At 40.7% G+C, this 20,784-nt stretch overlaps 1 protein-coding gene across 1 annotated transcript in view; it reads right to left on the bottom strand.

Annotated features, from left to right (window-relative positions):
* The window catches only part of SOS2 (SOS Ras/Rho guanine nucleotide exchange factor 2), a 114,254-nt gene extending 94,191 nt beyond the window's left edge, over positions 1 to 20,063 (bottom strand). The window contains exon 1 of the mRNA XM_050796868.1: positions 19,681 to 20,063. Coding sequence (XP_050652825.1) covers positions 19,681 to 19,767 — 87 coding nt within the window. The 5' untranslated portion in view covers positions 19,768 to 20,063. The remainder of the gene's footprint in view (positions 1 to 19,680) is intronic.
* Between the last annotated feature and the right edge of the window lie 721 nt (positions 20,064 to 20,784).

The following is a 20,784-nucleotide window of genomic DNA, read 5'->3' as shown; positions in this document are numbered from 1 at the left end:
AAAAGCCCTTAAACTAGCACTTCACAAAAGAAGAAATTCAAATAGCCCATATATATATTTAAAAGTGCTCTAGCTCTTAAGTAATCAGAAAAATGCAAATTAAACCACCATGAAAACTATCCGCTTACCAGGCAGCAATACTAAAAATTCTGGTAATATCAAACGTTGGTAACTATGTGGAGCAATGGGAACTATCACACACTGCTACTAGAATGTAAAATGGTTCAACCACTTTCAAACACTTTGCCATTAAAGTACTAAAGTTCAAGATATGTATACTCTATGACTGAGCAATTGCACTATAGGATATATATATTCAGGATAGATCTACATATATTTCTTTAGAACTATACCGTCCAATATAATAGACACTAGCCTCATGTGGGTACTGAACACCTCAAACGTACCTCCACTGAGTGGAAATGGGATGTTGGTGTAAAATACAAACCAGATTCAAGGATTTAGTATTAAAATAAGAAGTCAAATTCTCAATTTTTATGACACATGCTGAAATGATTAGATTTATTGGGTTAAATATGTTATTAAAATCAACTTCATCTGTTTCTTCTTACTTTTCAACTGTGGCTATGATAATTTTCTTTTTTAACTTTTATTTTAGATTAAGGGGGCACATGTGCAGATTTTGTTACCTAGGTATATTGTGTCATGCTGAGGTCTGGGGTACAAACGATCCCATCACCCAGGTACTGAGCATAGTACTCCCTGTCCATTAGTCCCCGGTGTCTACTGTTAACACCTTTATGTCCATGGGTACCCATGTTTAGCTCTCACCTGTAAATGAGAACATGTAGTATTTGTTTTTTTTGTTCCTGCATTAATTAATTCACTTAGGGAGGAAAATTTTTATTTATTTTTTAATTTTTGAGACAGGTTCTTGCTATATTGCCCAGGCTGGCCTTGAACTCCTGGGATCAAGCAATCCTCCTGCCTTGGCCTCCCAAAATGCTGGGATTATAGGCATGAGCCACCATGCCCAGCCTAGGAGGGAAAATTTAAAATTAACATGTGTGGCTCACATTATATCTCTTCTAGACAGCACTGCTCTAGAGAAATGAGCACACATGTTTATCAGAAGACATATGCTAGGAGGCTCATAAATAACATTATTAATAATACCTTCCAAAACTAGAAAAGAATTCAAATATTCATCCAGAATGGGACAGATATATTGTGGCTTATTAATACAATGGAATATACACAGTCAAAAAAATGCAGTAGTAATGACAGCTAGATAAAATGTGGATGCACCCTGAAAAAATGTTGGCAGAAAGAAGCCAGATAAAAATACAGACAATGGGATTTCATTCACAAAGTCAGACAAAATTAAATACAAAAATAAAAAATAAAGTCAGAAAAAAAAAATAAACAACGGTGTTAAGGGACACATGCTGAGATGGAAAAACTGTAAAGAAAAATCAAAACAGGCCAGGTGCAGTGGTTCGCACCTGTAATCTCAGCACTTTGGGAGGCCAAGGCAGGCGGATCGCGAGGTCAAGAGATCGAGACCATCCTGGCCAACATGGTGAAACCCCATCTTTACTAAAAATACAAAAATTAGCTGGGCGTGGTGGTGCACACCTGTAGTCCCAGCTACTCGGGAGGCTGAGGCAGGAGAATCATTTGAAACCAGGAGGTGGAGGTTGCAGTGAGCTGAGATCATGTCACTGTACTCCAGCCTGGCAACAGAGCGAGACTCCGTCTCAAAAAGAAAGAAAATCAAAACAGTGAATACCATAAAAGTGGTTACCTTTTGAAGAGTTATTCTGAGAAAAGTGCTGACAATGTTCTGTCTTCTAACCTGAGTGTTACATAGGTGTTCCTTAAAATGTGTATTTATCCTTTAAACATTTTCTGATTATATGTTACACTTCACCATAAATAAGGTTTTCAAAAGTTTGAGAATCATCTAGCAAACAGAGGAAATTGAGTGGGGAAATTATCAATAAAATAAGTCTAAAAGGCTTTTCTAGTGCCCACATCACTGAACAAAATTTAAATGTCAGGACACTGGAGACAAAAAGAATATCCTACAAGACTGGGAGGACAGGGAAGTGAGGAGGAGCAGATTATATACAAGAAGCAGACATTAGCTTTCAACAGTAATACTAGAAGCTAGATGGCAATGACGTTCAGCCTGGAATCCAAGACACCAACAATATCAAATGCCATGCTAAAATGACATTCTTAGATAGAATAAGGTCAAAAACTTTATCTCTCATGTAGCCTTTATCATTAAGCTTCTGTCATTTGTACTACACTAAAACAAGGGTATGAATCAAGAAAGAAAAAAATGGGATAAAGGAAATAAAGGAATCAATAGGGAAGAAAGGTCAAAGGAATGACCATCATAAAATGAAAGGAAATTATAGGATGAGAGCTGTACAACAGGAATAAAAGTGACCAGTCCACACTGGTGCAGGTCAGAAGGCTCTGGGAGAGACTGTCTCAAGAAAATGAACTTGACAGAGTATATAATGGATGAAAATCTTGATAGGATATTTAGAAAACTGGTAAGAAGTTTCAATTTGGTAACAAGTATACTACATAGAAAAACACACAAACAAGAAAACAAGATAATTAATAACTCCAGTAAAAGCAGTGAGTTAGAAAAGAAAAAGCAGATTAAATAGCATTTACAGGCCGGGTGCGGTGGTTCACGCCTATGATCTCAGCACTTTGGGAGGCCAAGGTGGGGGTGGATCACTTGGGGCCAGGAACTCAAGACCAGCCTGGCCTACACAGTGAAACCCCATCTCTACTAAAAATACAAAAATTAGCTGGGCCTGGTGGCACGTGCCTGTAATCTCAGCTGGAACCCGGGAGGTGGAGGTTGCAGTGAATGGAGATTGTGCCACTGCACTCCAACCTGGGCGACAGAGTGAGACCCTGTTCCCCCTCCCTTCCTCTGCCCACAAAAAAACCCCCCAAAATAGCATTTACAGTCATAATAATGTAAACTTTGAATATTAATCCAACTCAAATTAAGATATAACTTGAAGTGGGGGAAGAGAAAATGCAAAGTGTGTGTGGTTGGAGGGGAATGTATGTGCATATTAAAGAATATTAAATACTTTGTGCCACTGCACTCCAGCCTGGACAACAGAGTGGGTCCCTGCCTTAAAAAAAAAAAAAGAGAGAGAGAGAGAAAAGAATATTAAATCCTTACCCTCCATGGTAGGAACTCAACAGAAAACATCCAAAACAGCAAAAAACAAACAAACAAACAAACAAAAAAACAAGAAATAACAATATAAGCACATTTTCTTTCTTAGAAATATAGAATAAATCACTTTGAAAAGTTAAAGTGGTTTTCTTTAGGAAACAGAAAATTTTGTGTTTAAGGGGGAAGTAAGAGCTAATTATCTTTTTATTTATATAAATAATTTTGACAAAATACAAACTAATTGATAAAAATAATTTTGAATTGGGGAATGGGGAAATGGAAGGCCATGGTAAGAAAAGACTACTCTTTGAAGAAGTCTGGTCCAAAAAGTCTAACAGTAAGGCAGTTAGAAATTCACATAGGACCGATATCCAAAAAATCAGGCTTTCTAATATGTTTCTATGTTAGAAATATGTTTCTAACATATTTTCTAATAAATTCAAATTAGGTTTTGGGAAAATAAATATTTCCTCTTATACCCTGCACTTCTTTAACACAGCCAGAGATAACTTAATTACATTTTAACCATACATTTCTAATAGATCAATTGATTTTAAAATGACATTTTTGGAAAAATAGACATTTAACTGGGCATAGTGGGATACCTGTAGTCCCAGCTACTCTTAGTGGCTAAGGTGGGAGGATTCCTTGGGCCTAGGAGTTTCAGGCTTCCAAACATAATGAGACTCCATCTCTAAATAAATAAACATTTATATTGCAAGTGTGGCAGTGGACTTCATAAGGCCATTTCTTTTTTTTTCCTTTAAAAGATGAGGCCTACCTAAATTGCTCAGGCTGGTCACCAACTCTGTGGCTCAAACAATCCTCCTGCCTCCTCAGGACCCCCTCCCTGGGGCAAGGTTGTTTCTTACATCTTTCCATAAAAAGCCAGGGGCCCCACTCAGTGAAAATGATGAACATGAGAATTAAGATAATGTCTAACTGGGATGGATTCTTTTTCTGTGATTATGATTTTGTTAAATAAGCTACAAAGCAATTTGAACATCAAGCATCAAAGTTTCTTATGCCAAACTTCTTAATTTCAAATACAAAAACAGTCATAAAAATAAATACGCAATATTAAAATCTCACCCATAAATACTGTAATAGGACATCAAGAAGACGATGGAAGAGAACCATGCTTTACACTTCCACAGAGACAGTAAACAAAATTACCACAACAGAACCAATTTGCCTATCATATTTTTTTGAAAGACTAGTCAGAAAAAGAGCAATTAAAATAATTTCCAGTCTTTAACAGTAGATTAACAAGTCAGACCTGTATTTTAGTTACACCATATTTTCAAATTGCCAGAAGGCATTTCCTTACATATAACACTATAAATAGAATAGTCTCATACTATAAATCCATGTGTAGACACACACAAAAGCACTTTAACTTTTTAACCTGATAAACCACTACACTTAACAAGTTATAGAAATGTTATTTCCTAATTTATATTTTTCAGTTTTTCATCTTCACATTTAAATTAAAAATCTTGCTAATACACTTGTTCATTAATTAACATTTGAGCTTCAGGTACAATGTGGAAATAAATCCTTTTGGATACACAGTCTGACTGATATTTATTTTTGCCAAATTCTTCATTCCATTGCCAAGATTTCCACAAGGATGCAAATATCTCAAATATCAATTAAGAATACTGGCAATGTTTTCATTATAAAATGTTTTGGGGTTTTGGTTTTTTTTTTTTTTTTTTTTTTTTTGAGATGGAGTCTTGCTCTATTGCCCAGGCTGGAGTGTAGGGCAGTGATCTTGGCTCACTTCAACTTCCGCCTCCCGGATTCAAGAGATTCGCCTGCCTCAGCCTCCCAAGTAGCTGGGACTACAGGTGCGCACCACCACGCCCAGCTAATTTTTGTATTTTCAGTAGAGAAAGGGTTTCACCATGTTGGCCAGGCTAGTCTCGAACTCCTGAGCTCAGGTAATCTGCCTGCCTCAGCCTCCCGAAGTGCTGGGATTACAGGCGTGAGCCACCATACCCAGCCCATTATGAAATATTAAAATTCAATTTAAAAAGAAAATAATAAATTTAGTTGAAGGATATACACTAAAACTACAAAATACTGGCAGAGCACGGTGGCTCACACCTGTAATCCCAGCACTTTGGGAGGCCAAGGCAGGAAGATCACCTGAGTTCAGGAGTTCAAGACCAGCCTGGCCAACATGGTGAAACCCCATCTCTACCAGAAGTACAAACATTAGCCGGGCAGCTACTCTGGAGGCTGAGGTGGGAGAATCGCTGGAATCCAGGAGACGCAGGTTACAGTGAGCTGAGATTGTGCCATCACACTCCAGCCTGGGTCATAGACTGAGACTCAATCTCAAAAAATAAAAATAAAATACAATAAAAATGAATAAATAAATAAAAATAAAAATACAATATGCTGCTGATAGGAATTAAAGAAATAAATGAAGAGATAAGCTATGAGTTGGAAGACTCAACACTGTTATAATGTCAATTTCTCCCAAATGATCTGTAGATGCAAGACAATCTCAATCAAAATTCCAGCAAGCTTTTTTGTAGAAACTGGTATGTCGATTTAAAAATTCTTATGGAAATACAAAGGTCCTAGAATAACTAAAACAACTCTAAAGAAGAATAAAGTTGAAGGGCTAACACTACCTGATTTCAAAGGTTTCTATAAAGCTATGGTAACCAAAACAGTATGGCACTGACATAAAGATAAGTGAAATGATCAATAGAACAGAATAGAGAATCCAGAAATAAAACCACACATATGTGGGCAACTGATTTTTTAAATAAAAGCATGAAGACCTTTAGCAAAGGAAAAAGAATAGCCTTTTCAATAAATGGTCACAGAAAAAACAGATAATCCACATGCAAAAAAACAAACATACCATATGCAGAATTATCACACCATATATAAAATGATTCGACCAGCACCATAAGACAGGGTGAGATATTTTAAAAAAAAAAAAAAAAGAAAGAAAAAGTGATTCAAATAGGTCATAGATATAAAAATAAAATTTAACCACAAAATTTCTAGAACAGGCCAGGTATGGTGGATCACACCTATAATCGCAAAACTTTGGGAGGCCGAGGCTGAAGGATCACTTTAGGCCAAGAGTTCGAGACCAGCCTGGGCAACACAGTGAGACCTTATCTCAATTTCTGAAAATTAAAATAAATAAATAAAAAATTTCTAGAAGGGAAAATTTTTGTAACCCTGGGTTAGGCAAAGATTTCCTAAATATGACACTAATGGCACAGTCCCTAAAAAAACAAACTGATAAAAATTTAAAACTTTTGTTCTCCAAAAGATAGTATAAACCAGGTGCAGTGGCTTATGCCTATAGTCCCAGTACTTTGGAAGGCTGAGGCAGGAAGATCACTTGAGGCCAGGAGCTTAAGACCAGCCTAGGCAACATAGCAAGACCCTACCTCTTAAAAAGAAAAAAGAAAGAAAGAAAGAAAAAGATAAAAAGATAGTATTAAGAGAATGGTATATAATGAAACCTCCATAAAAAGAAAAAAAAAATAGGGGGCCGAGTGAGATGGTTTATGCCCGTAATTCCAGCACTTTGGGAGGCCAAGGTGGGTGGATTCCTTGAGGCCAAGAGTTTGAGACCAACCTGGGCAACACAGCAAAACCCTGTCTCTACTAAAAATACAAAAATTAGCAGGGCATGGTGGTGAGTGCCTGTAATCCCAGCTACTTGGGAGGCTGAGGGGAAAGAATCACTTGAACTCAGAAGGCGGAGGTTGCAGTGAGCTGAGACTGTGCCACTGCTCTCCAGCCTGGGTGACAGAGCAAGACTCCACCCCCCGCCAAAAAAAAAAAACAAAAAACAAAACAACTCAACAAAAATGGGCGAAAGATCTGAACAAACACTTCACCAAAGAAGATATATGGAAGGTAAATAAAAACATGAAAGATGTTCAACATCATTAATCACTGGGGAAATGCAAACTAAAACCACAAAATACCATTACACTGCTATTAGAATGGCTAAAATTAAATTACCAAGTGTTGGCAGGAGGAGCAGGATCTCTTATATTGCTGGTGGGAACGTAAAACTACAACCACTTTAGAAAACAGTTTGATAGTTTCTTAAAAAGTTAAGCAGCCAGGCGTGGTGGTTCACGCCTATAATCCCAGCACTTTGGGAGGCCAAGACTAGTTTTATTTGAATAGCCAAGATCTGAAAAACTAAATGTACATAAATAAGTGAATGGATAAACAAGCCACAGTATATCTACACAATGGAATACACTACTAGGCAATAAAAAGGAATGAACTACTGATACATGCAACATAAATGAATCTCAAAATAATCATGCTGAAAGAAGCCAGATTGAAAAAAAAGAGTATTTACAGTATGATTCTATTAGTATTAATATAAAACTCTAGAAAATGCAATCGATAATGAAAGCAAACAGATTAGTGATGGCTTGGGATGTCTCCTGAGAGTGGGGAGAAATAGGAGGGAGTTTACAGTCAAGGGGAAATTTATGGGGCTGAAGGGTATGTCTACTAGCTTTATTGGGATGGTTTTACTGTGTATATACAACTTATCACATTGTTGAAAACATCAAATTGTACATTGTAATTGTATGCACTGTAAATACTTTATATCAATTATATCCCAATAAAGTTTTTAAAAATAATTCTAAAATGTAATATTCTAAGGCAACATTTTTCTAATCAAAGTGTATAAGCAAGAATTGAAACCACAGTTGTATACTCTAAACTCATTAAGATCAGGAATCACTTCTTCTTTGTTTTTTGGGGGGCAGGGGAGAGGTGTGGAGACAGAATCTTGCTCTGTCACCCAGGCTGGAGTGCAGTGGTGTCTCAAACTCCTGGGCTCAAGGGATCCTTCCACCTCAGCCTCCCTTGTGGCTGGGACTACAGGTGGGCACTACCACATCAGCTCCCATTTCTTGTTTTTGGTCTCCTCCTATTTCCCTACACCTGTATTCTTAGCATACAGGTAATCTAGTATGTCATTAAAAGAACAGACCCTGCATTGGGTCAGGCGCAGTGGCTCACGCCTGTAATCCCAGCACTTTGGGAGGCTGAGGCGGGCGGATCACGAGGTCAGGAGACTGAGACCATCCTGGCTAACATGAAACCCCGTCTCTACTAAAAACACACACAAAAAATTAGCTAGGCGTGGTGGCCTGTAGTCTCAGCTACTAGGAAGGCTGAGGCAGGAGAATGGCGTGAACCCGGGAGGTGGAGCTTGCAGTGAGCTGAGACTGCATCACTGCACTTCCAGCCTGGGCGACAGAGAGAGACTCCGTCTCAAAAAAAAAAAAAAAACAAAACAGACCCTGCATAAAGAAAGCACTCGGTAAATACTTGTTAAACAGATTCACAGCAGCAAACAGATCTCTTGGCCTCACTGAAATTATCTGGATACTGAAAAAGCTTTTAAACTCCATAAAATTTGTTTTCGTTTCACTGGATATGTATCTGGAGACCTGGTTCTCATACAACTTTATAAATGAGGGAATTCCCTCTCTTATGTTTCTCTACTCCTCCCACTGTCTACTAATACTTCTCAGAGTCCATGCTCTTAATTAGGTACTTTCAGCAGGCTTTCACAATGTAAGTTTATTTAAAATGCAAATAAGTACAGGCCAAGGAGCTATTTCTACTTAATATTAGGTGAGAGCTTACCAAAATATAATCAAATATGTAAAAAAGATTAGCTGAAGCAAAACTTTTTGTCATCAAAGTTTTCTGTGAATGGCACATGACCTAGAAGCACCTTCCCATAAAGGCAGGCCATTTGCCTGTAAACCCAGGATAGTACAGGCTAGACAAATGGTTCCCAACTTGTTCCAGTGGCAGATCATTTGGAAATCAGTGTTCTTTGCAGAACATGAAATATTAAGACATATATTCTATCACAGCAGGGACAATGCTAGTAATGACTTTAAAACTTAAAATCAAACTACAGGAACATGTTTGTAAGACAAAAACCAAAAAGTATTAAAAGCCATTTTCCCTTTAAAACCTCCATTATCACTCGTTCACTTATTTTACAATCTTTCACTACTCACTAGCAAGTAAACTGCAGCAGACAACAAAGATTGTTTTTTCTAATTTATAGAAGAAAAATAAAATTGAAAAAAAAATAGCTTTTTCCCCCTGTGAACTGGGAAAAGATCACTATTAAATTTGTTTCATTCACTTATGTTTAATCAGTCCCGGGGCCAAACACCCACGTCTGTCAGGATACTTTCTAAACAGCCATATGTACTCTTTCCTAAAGAAGATCTGTCGGACAAGGTGTCTGCACACAGTGAGTAAAGCAGGGTCTCCTTTTACACCTCTCCTTTCACAGCTGCCCTTCCATTTTACTAAGAAAGGCGGATCTCTCACTTATCTTGAAATTCTCTACAGTATACACATGTTGCTCTGAAGTGCAATACATAAATCCTAGGACACTAAACAAAGAGACAATTACAAATATTTTCATTTAAGTATCTTGCCTCTTCCATCCTCTAGCCTACTGTCGAAAAACACATCTTCCTGAGGGGACAGGCCCATGAAAATAAAAAGAAAGCATCTCTAAGATTTTTTAAAAATTAGCCAAGTGTGGTGGCATGTGCCTGCAGTCCTAGCTATTCAGGAGGCTGAAATGGGAGGATCGCTTGAGCCTGGAAGGTTGAAGCTGCAGTGAGCCATGATCATGCCACTGTACTCCAGCCTGGGTGAGTGACAGAATGAGACTTTAATAATAATAATAATAATTCAGTTCAAAAGACAGGTTTTAAAGCTTTACGGTCGTAGGGAAAATCTTTCTAAACTCAGTATGTAGACTTTTTTGTGGTTGTAAAGAAGTATAAATTAAAAAGAGGGATTAAAGACTCAAGTCTAAAAATATTATATTAGAATTATGTAGGGGAAATATAATGAAAAAAGTTCACAGAGAAAAAAGGACAGTGTAAAATTTCCAACTTTTAAAGACACACTTTTCATGTGTATTTTTAAAAGATGATGGTGGATATCAAATTATTTTCGTATTTAAATTCCATTCAGCACATTTAAAAGACTGATGGAACTGTTTTTCCTTAAAACATGAGTATTTACAACACATATAAAATTACATCTACTGCAACTATTTAAATGTAAAATGGAAATTTCCAGATGTCAGCATAAAAATGTGCAAGTTTTTCAAAATTCTTTTGGGATACACAGCAAAAAAAGTTAGAAAACTCCTAATTTAGGAGAAAGAATCAAGTAGATTCAGTGATGAATAGATGTTAGAAAGAGGGGAAGAATGATGACTAGGTTTCTGGATTGAGAACTGGATATACCATTTATATTGGAGATACAGGTTTATGAGAGAAAACACTGTGAACATTGATGTGGGACTGTCTGGGAAGCAGGAGGATGTAGCAGTTTTAGATCGGCTGTAAGAGAAAATCTCTCCAAGAAAATGATGCTTGACTATAAAGACCTAAAGGAGGTAAAAGGGCCAGCCAGGTGATTATCTAAGGGAAGAGTGTTTCAGGTAGAAAATTCAGCAAGTACAAAAGTCCTAAGACTAAAACATGTCTATGTTATAGAAACAAGAAAGCTAGTATGGTGCAGAAGCAGAACAAACAAGGGACAATATTAAAGAGGTCAGAGAGGTAAAAGCAGGAGGTGGGGCAGTCCCAGAATGCAGAGGACCTAGTAAACCTTTGGGAAGACTAACTTTTATTCTAAGAAGCACTGAAAGGGTTTTGAACAAAGGAGTGAAATGATCTCACTTATCTCTATTGTGTTTGGGGGAAAAAAAACCCAAAAACTAAATAGGGCAAGAGTAGATGAGCAGAGACCAGTTGAAAAGATATTTCAATATTCCAGGAGATGGGTGATGATGACTTGGTTCCAGGTGGTAAAAGTCAAAACGGTAACTATAGTTATAGTTTGAAGTAGAGCTAAAAGGATGTGCTGACAAATTAGATGTGTGGTATAAAAAAAGACAATATTCAAGAATAACTTAAGATTTTTAGTTTGAGCAACCAGAAGGATGGAGTAGCCGTTTATTGATATGTGAACCACTACAAAAGGAACAAGTTTGCGGGGGAAGAAAAGGATTCAGTGTTGGCTGAGATGCCTATGTGGAAATATCAAGTAAAAAGTTGGCAGGGCGTGGTGGTTCATGCCTGTAACTCAAACACTTTGGAGGCTGAGGAAGTAGGAATGCTTGGGCCCAAGAGTTGGAGACCAGTTTGTGCAAAGTTTTTTTTTTTGTTTGTTTTTTTTTTTTTTTTTTTTTTTTTTGAGACGGAGTCTCACTCTGTCACCCAGGCTGGAGTACAGTGGCCGGATCTCAGCTCACTGCAAGCTCCGTCTCCCAGGTTTATGCCATTCTCCTGCCTCAGCCTCCCGAGCAGCTGGGACTACAGGCGCCCGCCACCTCGCTCGGCTAGTGTTTTTGTATTTTTAGTAGAGACGGGGTTTCACCGTGTTAGCCAGGATGGTCTCGATCTCCCGACCTCGTGATCCGCCCGTCTCGGCCTCCCAAAGTGCTGGGATTACAGGCTTGAGCCACCGCGCCCGGCTGTGCAAAGTTTTTTAAAAATTGGGCCTGGGTGCAGTGGCTCACCCCTGTAATTCCAGTACTTTAGGAGGCCAAGGCAGGCAGATGACAAGGTCAAGAGATTGAGACCTTCCTGGCCAATTGGTGAAACCCGGTCTCTACTTAAAATACAAAGAAATTAGTTGAGCGTGGTGGCGCATGCCTATAGTACCAGCTACTTGGGAGGCAGGAGAATCGCTTGAACCTGAGAGGTGGAGGTTGCAGTGAGCCGAGATTGCACCACTGCACTACAGTCTGGCGAAAAAGCGAGACTCCATCTAAAAAAAAAAAAAAAGAAAAAGAAAAAAAAATTAGCTGGGGTGTGGTGGCACACACCTGTAGTCCGGCTATATAGGGGTGGCGGTGGATGAGGTGGGAGGACCACTTGAGTCCAGGAGGTTAAGGCTGTAGTGAGCTGTGATCTTGCCACTACACTCCATCCTAGGTGATAAGAGTGCAACCTTGTCTCAAAAAAAGAGTTGAGCATCCATGTTTAAGAAAGAGGTCTGGCCGGGTGCGGTGGCTCATGCCTGTAATCCCAGCACTTTGGGAGGCGGAGGCGGGCAGATCACGAGGTCAGGAGATCGAGACCATTCTGGCTAACACGGTGAAACCCCATCTCTACTAAAAATACAAAAATCTAGCCGGGCGAGGTGGCGGGCGCCTGTAGTCCCAGCTACTCGGGAGGCTGAGGCAGGAGAATGGCGTGAACCCAGGAAGCGGAGCTTGCAGTGAGCCGAGATCGCGCCACTGCACTCCAGCCTGGGCGACAGAGCGAGACTCCGTCTCAAAAAAAAAAAAAAAGAAAAAAAAAAAGAAAGAGGTCTGAGCCAGAAATGTAAATTTGGTAATTATCAGATATAGATTATATGTAAAGCAATGAGGTAGGATGACATCTCCAAGGCAGTATGTGTAAATAGAAATAGAAGTCTGAAAAATGGCCAGGCGCAGTGGCTCAGCCTGTAATCCCAACACTTGGGAGGCCGAGGCGGGCAGATCACGAGATCAGGAGTTCGAGGCCAGCCTGGCCAATATGGTGAAACCCCGTTTCTACTAAAAATACAAAAATAAAATTAATGACATGGTGGTGCGTACCTGTAATCCCAGCTACTTGGGAGGCTGAGGCAGGAGAAGTGCTTGAACCTGGGAGGCAGAGGTTGCAGTGAGCCAAGATCGCACCACTGCACTCCAGCCTGGGTGACAGAGCAAGACTCTGTCTCGAAAAGAAAAAAAAAAAAAAAAAAAAAAAAATATATATATATATATACACACACACACACACACACATATATATATGTGTGTGGTCTGGGGGAGGTCAGAAGGATTTGGTCAGGAAGATGAGGAAGAATCAAGGAAAGGGGAACTAGAAGGAATATTCAGGGAAAAAAAACCCCTGAAAGCTTGATGTTCTTCTGGAGTCAAATGAAGAAAGGATTTCAAAAGGAGAAAGAGATCAACTGTAAAATGCTGCTAATAGGTCAATTACGAAAGAACTATAATATACTTTGCATGTAAGAAGTAGTGTTTGGCAGGCAGGTGGCTCACTCCTGTAATCCCAGAACTTTGGGAGGCCAAGGCTGGAGGATCACCTGAGTCCAAGAATTTGAGACCAGCCGGGGGACATAGCAAGACCTTGTCTCCACAGAAAAATAAGAAAATTAGCTGGGTGTAGTGGCACATGCCTGTAGTCCCAGCTACTCAGGAGGCTGTAGTGGGAGGATCGTTTGAGCCTAGGAGTTGGAGGCTACAGAGAACTATGATCATGCCACTGTACTCCAGCTTGGGTAGCAGAGCAAAACCCTGTCCAAAAAAAAAAAAAAAAAGAGAAAGAAAGAGAGAAATAGTGTTTGAGTTTACAAAATGACCTAATGAAGAAGAAAATTGGACTACAGAAAACTTTACTTAGAAGAGCTAATACTAGTCCTTATATCTAGATCTTGATATTATTTTCATCTTGTTGCTTCACTTCTACATGTTAAAATGTGAAGTGTGTAATATTTTATCCATTTGAAAAAACTTTGTACTAGCATAATTTTTATGTAAAAGAAGAAAATAATGTTTTTATGGACATGGGGGTCTCACTATATTGGCCAGGTTGGTCTTGAACTCCTGGCCTCAAGCAATCCTCCCATCTCAGCCTCCCAAAGTACTAGGATTACAGGCATGAGCTACTGCACCTGGCCCATGGAAGAAAAGAATTTTTGATTGTTAATTGTTAACATGAGATAATGCTAAATCCACTAGTTACATTAAAATTCCTTTTGATTCAAATATGCAGGATATAATCAAACTACTGTTCCCTTGAAAGAGAGTCCATGGTTAATATAAAAGACATATACTTGATTTATGTCAAGTAGTAACACAGGTAATACTTTGAATACTCAGCATAAAACACTTTAATGGAATATTATTGCTCCAAATATACCATACCAAAATTAAACCGAAAATAGAAGGCTACTTAATCACGGCTGACAGGGAGCCAAGTACAGCAAGTTAAAGTACATTCCTACTGCTCATCTAGTTCTGGCTGAACTCTTCGGGTCAGTTTGGGTCATTATTAGTTTGGAATAATTCCAAATGACTCCCTCGAGTTCTACTGTTATATTCAGCGGCTTTAGGAATTCCACAACAGGCCTCATGTCACAAAAATCACAGGATCTCTTATTAGTTTTTGGCTTTGACTTGAAGTAATCTTTTCAAAACGCAATTCTGATCGAGTTAATCTAATTACTTTGCCATGTAAATGCGAACCCAACAGGACTTCCTATTCTCAGGTGAAGACCTTAACTCAGTGTACCTACAGTCTACCATACATCTACTTATTCTTCTTGTTTTTTAAAATAAGTCATTAAATTCAGAATCTGAGACCTATTCAAAACAAACAAATCATGTTCTTACTTTCCCCTCAGCCTCAAATCCTTTCCCCCTGCCCCCTTTTTTTTTGTGAATTCTACTGATCTTTCAGATAACTGTTGACTTCCTTAGTGTCTGTCTCTCTGCCACAGCCATTTAGAACACAAGCTTTATGACAGCAGGGGCTCTGCTAAATCTTCCGTATCAGACACTGCAGAACAGTGTCTGCAGCCAGGCGAGGTAGCTCACACCTGTAATCCCAGCATTTTTGGAGGCCAAGGTGGGAGGATCGCTTGAGCCCAGGAGTTCAAGACCAGCCTGGGGACAGTAATATCAATATATTTGAATATATCATCCAGAAAGAAGCACAAATCTTGCTTTCTTAAAGTCTTCTTTGACTCTCATATATCAATGACACCAGTTATATTTTCTCAGATCACCCTGTACTTGCCTTGTGGGCCTCAGGAAAGATCCAGTGCTATCTTCTAAAACAAACTTCCAAGAGACATTTGTACAAACGCAGAAATACTAGGATCTCAGTAGAATTTCACAAAACCATTTTTAAATCAAAGCCCTTACCATTCTTTTTCCTTGCCCTAGACTGCTATTAATGAACCCAGACATTCTCTCACACCTCTTGCCTTTTAGATATCTAAGAGCAAATTGTCACAGGGTGGGGAGGTCGATATTTAACCTGAATCTAATTGGACTCAGGAACAAAGTAATTCAACCAATTCTTTCTACCTTTCTCTGACATTTATAACTACAGCTGGCAAGAAAACAGCCATATTTTTTTCTATGGCTAGCCTGGTGAAAAACACCTTACTGAAAAGACATCTACAAAAGAAATATCAGGGACTGTAAAATCTGACAAAATGATTTTGAGGTATATTTCCCATATGAAGAATGCTGATTTATCTCAACATACAATCAAATAACACATGCATATAGTACCAGGGCATTTCAAAGACACAGGTAATAAACTGCATTTACAAATATATACCATGCTCTTTTTTCCCCAAGTAACACGATAGCTTCAATGATCTTGGGGAGTAGAGGTGAAGGCAATTATGTTCTTGGCTCTCTTATGGAAGATACATAATTTAGCAGTAATGTTAACAATCCATGCATTATCCATTAGTAGTGTCATTTCACTCTGCTTTGCAGCCCTCTATGTTTTTAAATGCTCTAGGTGAGGTTCTGTTTTAAAAGTTAAAGAACAAGCAAAAAGCTAAAGAACACTACATTTCTATTTCCAAAATTATTTTTCCATAAATCTATTTGTTTATCTCTGTGTTTTTCTTTCTTTCTTTCTTTTATTGAGACAGAGCCTCGCTCTGTCGCCCAGGCTGGAGTGCAGTGGTGTGATCTCGGCCCACTGTAACCTCTGCCTCCTAGGTTTAAGTGATTCTCCTGCCTCAGCCTCCCGAATAGCTGGGATCACAGGCATGCACCACCATACTTGGCTAATTTTTGTATTTTTAGTAGAGACGGGCTTTCGCCATGTTGACCGGGCTGGTCTCGAACTCCTGACCTCAGGTGATCCACCACCTTGACCTCCCAAAGTGCTAGGATTACAAGCATGAGCCACTGCACTCAGGCCATCTCTGTGTTTCCCTGTAATGCAATGAATACTTGAGGTTGATTTTTTAAAAATCCCTTGCATTTTCAATGTTGACAATGGTGACTTTGTCAAATACATATATACGGATATATATATGGATATATACATGGATATAGATATAGATATCCAGTTTTCATAAAAATTAGCCAAAACTGGAAAATAAGCAAAAGAGAATACTGGGTGTGTTTCAGTACAGTGCTATGCTTGAATCTTTTATTAATTTCTATTGATTGAGCTATTTTACACATCTATAAGATTAGGTTACAGATTTTTGGCACATAGAGATGCAAGTAATTTTTTTTTTTTTTTTTTTGAGATGGAGTCTCGCTCTGTTGCCCAGGCTAGAGTGCAGTGGTGCAAACTCGGCTCACTGCAACCTCCACCTAGCAGGTTCAAGTGATTCTCCTGCCTCAGCCTCCCGAGTAGCTGGGATTACAGGCACACACCACCACGCCTGGCTAATTTTTGGTATTCTTTTAGTAGATACAGGGTTTCACCATGTTGGCCAGGCTGGTCACGAACTCCTAACCTCAGGTGATCCACCAGCCTCGGCCTCTCAGAGTGCTGGGATTACAGGCGTGAGCCACCACGCCGGCTGAGATGCAAGTAATGTTTAGCCAGAGGAAAAGATAACCCAAAGCCTCTTCTTTTATGTTTCTTGTAGGATATTAACTAATTCTGTATGTAACCCAACAGTCTTAATATTCCCTTATTAAATTGCCTATAAATACCTACCTCCTCAAATTTTCATATTAAATGACTTTAACATCTTACTAGTTCCCTCATTAAGTAATGGGCTGAATCAAAATCATTGATACATGCTCATTTACATTTGCCTGGAAGTCATGACTTTACCTTTCTGAAAATTACATTCTAACAGTTTTAGACGTTCTACCAAGATGTCCAAGTTGACTAAACTGACACAGTCAAGTACACTGCTCCTTTCATAGACACACAAATATCCCTTACTGAACTCTGAGCTCAGAATCGCTATCTCATTTACATAAACCAAAACCTTAAATTTTAGAATTTCTGGTTTAGATGGTATACACCTTTGGAGGGGCCTTTATTTTATCTTTGTATTCTTAGGATCCAGCATCATGTCAAGTACCTAAAATGTGTTCAATAATGGTTAGGTGAATTAATGAAGCTAGAATACACCACATGTACAATGGCAACACCAACTGAAGGAGAGAGATATTCCAATCAAATCCTAGTTGTCTTTGTAACTATCTGGTCAGCTAGAGGAAGGATGCCAAGTTCTAGACACTCTCAATGTGAAGACAGAGACTCCCCCAAAATGGTAGAAATTCTCGTTTTACAAAGACAAGGTGGCTGATACATAACAGAATTTAAAACTTTCTGCAAAGAAAAGAGTGAACCTTTAGCTCCCTAAGAGCTACAGCTCTTAGCAGGCACTATAGACCTACAAGTTGCAATGTCCTAAATACCACAAAAGTGGACATAATCTTAATTACTTTTAACAAAATTTTTCCAAAAATATTTTTTAAAATTTCCATACAAATGTACTTCAATTCCATCATAACAGTAAGTTAACAGAAAATGTTTTCTGAATTCACCTCAAAAGACCAAATTTTCTTAGATGTATTTACTTTATAAAGAACATACTAGAACTGTGGAATATGACATAGTATCTACAAGGCACCTGAGTTCCAGGAAAGCAAGCACAATGTATAAATGCAAAGTAATAGCATCAAAGCAATGGACTAGGATTGGATGCTAATCTTGGCTTTGTCTCTAGCCTAACTTGAAAAAAAAAAAAAAAATCTGGGTCTGGTGCCAGGTGGCTCAGGCCTGCAATCCCAGCAGTTTGGAAGGCAGAGGTGGGAGGACTGCTTGAGGCCATAAGTTCAAGACCAGCCTGGGCAACATAGTATAACCCTTTCTCTATTTAAAGAAAAAGAAAACATAAATCTGTTTCGGGACATGAAAGATTATTAGAATCAAAGTTACCTATTGAACAAGTTATGCAACACACACTCAAATACTATTTGCTACCAGAAAACTATAAACGGGTACACACCTGCATCACACTGCCAACAATATAGGCCTACCTGATAACTACACTCACACTTCCCTGTGGTCAAAGGGCTAATTACTATCTACACATTTCCCCCTTTGCTTTTAATTCAGGCCAGAGTTCATTATCACCACTCAGCACACTTTTCATTTCTTCCCCTTTCCTTACAGAATTGGGCTGCACATGGAAGTAAGGTCAATTTAATACTTTAGCACTTAGTATACCAATGGAATAACTGTCTAGCTGCCACTAGTCATCTCTGCCAGGTTCTTTAAAAAGATACGACTTGGTGTTTGCCCTGAGGAAAGCAATACTTCCTTGTAAGAATTATGAAAATAATGGAAAATCTGCAACTCTCAACGCATGAGGAAAATGTCCTTAACTTTAAAATACACTACTTCCTTTCATTTATAGAAATTTAATGTATGAGGATATATTTTCCAAGTATAGTCTCTTAAATTAATCTTTATTTTTTCTTTATTATTTTAGAATGTATTCTTGGTTATTTTGCACAAAAGGCAGAAAGGACTAAGTTTGCATTAATGGCAAAGAAAGCCCCTGCTCAGCAGGCATGATAGCGGATCCCGCACCTATTCAGTCTTTAAATGTCTTGATCCTACAAAAGGATTTATTATAAAAATGATCATATGGTTAGTACCTAAATTCAGAAGAAGACCACCACCATCTACAGGAAAGATGCACCCTAGCAATGCACCCAAACGTGAAAGACTGATTTGCAGGAGTTGCCCCCTTTTTGTTCCTTAAAATGATTTCAAGTCCTAAATCGCAATTTGGTCGTGAAGACATCAAATTTTCTAAGGGTAATCTCTTGTAAACAGGTAAGACACCGTCTGCAGGAAGTGGGAAGGCGCTTTAAATTCACCTTTAGAACTGTAAAATGAATAAGAATATCATGACTCACTGACATTTCACACATGTGAAACATCCATATTACAAAAAACCATTGCCTCATAAGTGGATACCCTTGACAAGCAAACCGCCTAGGGGAAACACTCCCAAAGAACTTAATTAAAAGTAATTACCCAGCCAGAAAATGTGCTTTTGTTTTAGAAACTGTCTAAATACCAGCGGGACTTTCTCTTGCCCGATTCCAGCCTGAGGACAACAAATTGGTCAACGGCGGAAGTAGCCTGACGAAATGACTGCAACATGAAATCCAGTTTTATGATCATAACAAAACCTGCCTTCCGGGACCAGGCAAAAAAACTTGAGAAACGTCCTTCAGAATGCAACAGGCATTTGTGAGCCCCCATTGCCAGCCAACGAGAAACTGCCCGGCCCCGGGACTCGAGCCCTGTGGGAGGAACAAGCTGCTCCCCGTTAGAAGCCCAGGGGACCACGGGCCCGGCCCCCAACCCGCCGGCCGCCCCGGCCCCAGCACTGACCTTCCGCAGGGCCGAGACCAACAGTCCCCGCCATTTCGGACTATTCTCCTCACTGAAGAACTCGTAAGGCTGCGGCGCCTGCTGCATGGCCCCGGCGACAGCGCCTCCGCATCGGGGGCAGCCCGCGGGCCGGGCCGGTGGCCTGACAGGCAGGGCGCGGGCCGCCTCGCCTCGCCGGCGGCCGCCGCCTCCCGCCCGGACCGAGGCTACGGCCGAGGCGGCTGGGAGGCGGCGCCGGCGGGCAGGCGGAGACCCCGGGGTCGACTTCCTCCGCAGGGGCGGCCCTCGCCTCCTGCAGTGCCCGCAGAGGAAGCGCGGCGATCCGCGAGTCCGGGCGACCCCCGGCGGTGACCTCCTTTCCCGGCGGCGCTGGCCCGCTTCTGGGGCGGCTCCTCCTCCTTTGTCTGGGTTCGCGGCCCGGCAGGGGTACAGCTGGCCCAGCCCCGCCCCGACTCCCGCTACGGCCGCGGCGGGCGGTGAGCAGCGGCGGCGGCTGCTTGTCTCCTCATCGCCTCCTCCCTGCCCTCCCAGCCGACAGCGCCGCCCGGCCCGGCCCACTCGAGTCACCTCCACAAAGCTCTGGGGACCGACCCGGAGTGCGCGTCGGGCGAGCGAGCCTCACTATGGCGCGCACAGCGCCGGCCGCCGCTGCCGCCCGTTTAGCAGCCGCACAGAGTGCCTCGGTGTCGCCGCCGAGCCCCGGGTCCCAGCAGCCGAGGCTCGGCCCGCCCCCTCGGCCCGGCGCTCATAATCCCGAGTAGCCCGAGAGGCCTAACACGGAGCATGCGCGCCGCGGAGCAGGCAGAGGCGCCTTCCCGGCGCTGGGGTGCGGGGCCTGGGGGCCCCGGGGAGTCCTCTTTTCCTGGGACTGTACCGGGGGCCGCTCCAGACTCTCCAGTTTGACTGCTTTTTCCCCATATGCCCCCTCCTTTCGACCTGCTCAAGACAATCCGAACTCGGTGCCACTCTTGTGGCGCCTCGAGCCCGAGGACTACCGTCTTGGGAGGCTGTACAGGGACGTGGAGAGAAAGGGTCATTCGGGCTGGACGGGATATTTAACGTATTTGTGCTCTATGTGGCTTGTTTTCATGAGTACTGTATGCT

The sequence above is a fragment of the Macaca thibetana genome, chromosome 7, assembly GCF_024542745.1.
Source record: "Macaca thibetana thibetana isolate TM-01 chromosome 7, ASM2454274v1, whole genome shotgun sequence".
In the NCBI taxonomy this organism is placed as follows: Eukaryota; Metazoa; Chordata; class Mammalia; order Primates; family Cercopithecidae; genus Macaca; species Macaca thibetana.
This window is presented reverse-complemented; position numbering and strand designations above follow the sequence as displayed.